Here is a 2,774-nt window from a genome sequence, read left to right as displayed (position 1 = left end):
GGGGGGGGGACTTCTTTCCGGACTCCTTATCTTCATTCACTATCTCTGCGTGGACGGGAACACCTCAAGCTCCCAGTTGGACGGGAACAGAGGCAGGATGTATAGTAGGGAGACCCCACTGATGGACATATCAGATGCCAGAGGCTGATCACTCCCACCAGGCTCCACCTACAACTGAAATACCACATTTTGGTGAGTTGGCCCTCGAAGCTCATTTGTTTCATACTTCCATTGATATATTTGTCTCTTTGTAGATCTCCGGATTCCCCTCATGTGGAAGGACAGTGAATACTTCAAGAATAAAGGAGGTGAGCCCCTAGCAGTGTTACCTACATTCTGTACAGGCCACGCCCCCAATTCCCGCACTCAGACCGGCACACGCCACCCTCATCGCAGTGTCAGAGCTTGACATCCAATCGTCCAGCGTGTGGTGACGTCCTCTTACATGTCTGAAATGACCAGTGTATGATCCCTGCACCGCCCTCACCTCCCTTCTTTCCTTATGTTGCAGAGCTCCATCGCTGCGCCGTGTTCTGCGCCCTGCAGATCCGCGGGGAGGTCTGCGACACAGAAATGGTCTTTGTGGATCGAACTGCCACCGATATCTGCTTTGTGAACCCCATTGTCTTGTGAGTATCCAGTACGCGATATTGTACCATGTGACCAGTCCTGCCTGTATTACTCCCTATCAATCACCAGTCCTGCCTGTATTACTCCCCACCCATCACCAGTCCTGCCTGTATTCCTCCCCATCCATCCCCAGTCCTGCCTGTATTCCTCCCCATCCATCCCCAGTCCTGCCTGTATTCCTCCCCATCCATCCCCAGTCCTGCCTGTATTCCTCCCCATCCATCCCCAGTCCTGCCTGTATTCCTCCCCATCCATCCCCAGTCCTGCCTGTATTCCTCCCCATCCATCCCCAGTCCTGCCTGTATTCCTCCCCATCCATCCCCAGTCCTGCCTGTATTCCTCCCCATCCATCCCCAGTCCTGCCTGTATTCCTCCCCATCCATCCCCAGTCCTGCCTGTATTCCTCCCCATCCATCCCCAGTCCTGCCTGTATTCCTCCCCATCCATCCCCAGTCCTGCCTGTATTCCTCCCCATCCATCCCCAGTCCTGCCTGTATTCCTCCCCATCCATCCCCAGTCCTGCCTGTATTCCTCCCCATCCATCCCCAGTCCTGCCTGTATTCCTCCCCATCCATCCCCAGTCCTGCCTGTATTCCTCCCCATCCATCCCCAGTCCTGCCTGTATTCCTCCCCATCCATCCCCAGTCCTGCCTGTATTCCTCCCCATCCATCCCCAGTCCTGCCTGTATTCCTCCCCATCCATCCCCAGTCCTGCCTGTATTCCTCCCCATCCATCCCCAGTCCTGCCTGTATTCCTCCCCATCCATCCCCAGTCCTGCCTGTATTCCTCCCCATCCATCCCCAGTCCTGCCTGTATTCCTCCCCATCCATCCCCAGTCCTGCCTGTATTCCTCCCCATCCATCCCCAGTCCTGCCTGTATTCCTCCCCATCCATCCCCAGTCCTGCCTGTATTCCTCCCCATCCATCCCCAGTCCTGCCTGTATTCCTCCCCATCCATCCCCAGTCCTGCCTGTATTCCTCCCCATCCATCCCCAGTCCTGCCTGTATTCCTCCCCATCCATCCCCAGTCCTGCCTGTATTCCTCCCCATCCATCCCCAGTCCTGCCTGTATTCCTCCCCATCCATCCCCAGTCCTGCCTGTATTCCTCCCCATCCATCCCCAGTCCTGCCTGTATTCCTCCCCATCCATCCCCAGTCCTGCCTGTATTCCTCCCCATCCATCCCCAGTCCTGCCTGTATTCCTCCCCATCCATCCCCAGTCCTGCCTGTATTCCTCCCCATCCATCCCCAGTCCTGCCTGTATTCCTCCCCATCCATCCCCAGTCCTGCCTGTATTCCTCCCCATCCATCCCCAGTCCTGCCTGTATTCCTCCCCATCCATCCCCAGTCCTGCCTGTATTCCTCCCCATCCATCCCCAGTCCTGCCTGTATTCCTCCCCATCCATCCCCAGTCCTGCCTGTATTCCTCCCCATCCATCACCAGTCCTGCCTGTATTACTCCCTATTGATCACCAGTCCTGCCTGTATTACTCCCCACCCATCACCAGTCCTGCCTGTATTACTCCCCATAGATCACCAGTCCTGCCTGTATTACTCCCCATCCATCACCAGTCCTGCCTGTATTACTCCCCATCCATCACCAGTCCTGCCTGTATTACTCCCTATCCATCACCAGTCCTGCCTGTATTACTCCCCATTGATCGCATGTCTCCTTCTCTCTCCAGCTCGGATGTGGAGCCGGGCTTCGAGCTCAGTCTTCAGTTGTACAGCTGTGCTGTGGACGAGGACTTTTCTTTGTCCGGGACCCCCAGAAGACTGTCCACTAAACTGAGCAACTCCTTGGGTCGGTCATCGGGTCGGAGGGTACGGACTGCCTTGGAGGGAACGTGCAGCAACGGCGGGGGAAGTCCCATCCTTCTACCCATCCCCAGTGTCCCGTAAGTGACCGGTATTGGCCGGACCTGAGACCACTCCCGCGTGAGGTCACCGCAATGTGTGACCTCATAATACGGGATCCTCCGACATGCGTCTGTTATTATCAGTATGAAGTTTACTCCTATGGAGGGGGGCAGAGAGACACACCCCCAAGCTTTGACCCAATCGTGGTGGCCATTGGACAACAGTATTCTGAAGAACCAATGCTCATCCCATCAAGATCTGGGCCTTCCTTTGACCCTTCGGG

General features: G+C 56.2%; 1 protein-coding gene across 1 annotated transcript in view; it reads left to right on the top strand.

Moving 5' to 3' along the window:
* RTKN (rhotekin) overlaps nt 1-2,529 on the top strand; it is a gene marked incomplete at its 3' end in the record, with an annotated part of 10,848 nt that extends 8,319 nt beyond the window's left edge. The window contains exons 3-5 of the mRNA XM_018575744.1: nt 255-308; nt 512-629; nt 2,317-2,529. Coding sequence (XP_018431246.1) covers nt 255-308; nt 512-629; nt 2,317-2,529 — 385 coding nt within the window. The remainder of the gene's footprint in view (nt 1-254; nt 309-511; nt 630-2,316) is intronic.
* Nucleotides 2,530-2,774: the final 245 nt, after the last annotated feature.

The sequence above is a fragment of the Nanorana parkeri genome, unplaced genomic scaffold, assembly GCF_000935625.1.
Source record: "Nanorana parkeri isolate BGI_ZX_2015 unplaced genomic scaffold, ASM93562v1 scaffold4597, whole genome shotgun sequence".
In the NCBI taxonomy this organism is placed as follows: Eukaryota; Metazoa; Chordata; class Amphibia; order Anura; family Dicroglossidae; genus Nanorana; species Nanorana parkeri.
Note: the sequence above shows the minus strand (reverse complement) of the source record. Positions and strands in the feature narration are given on the sequence as shown.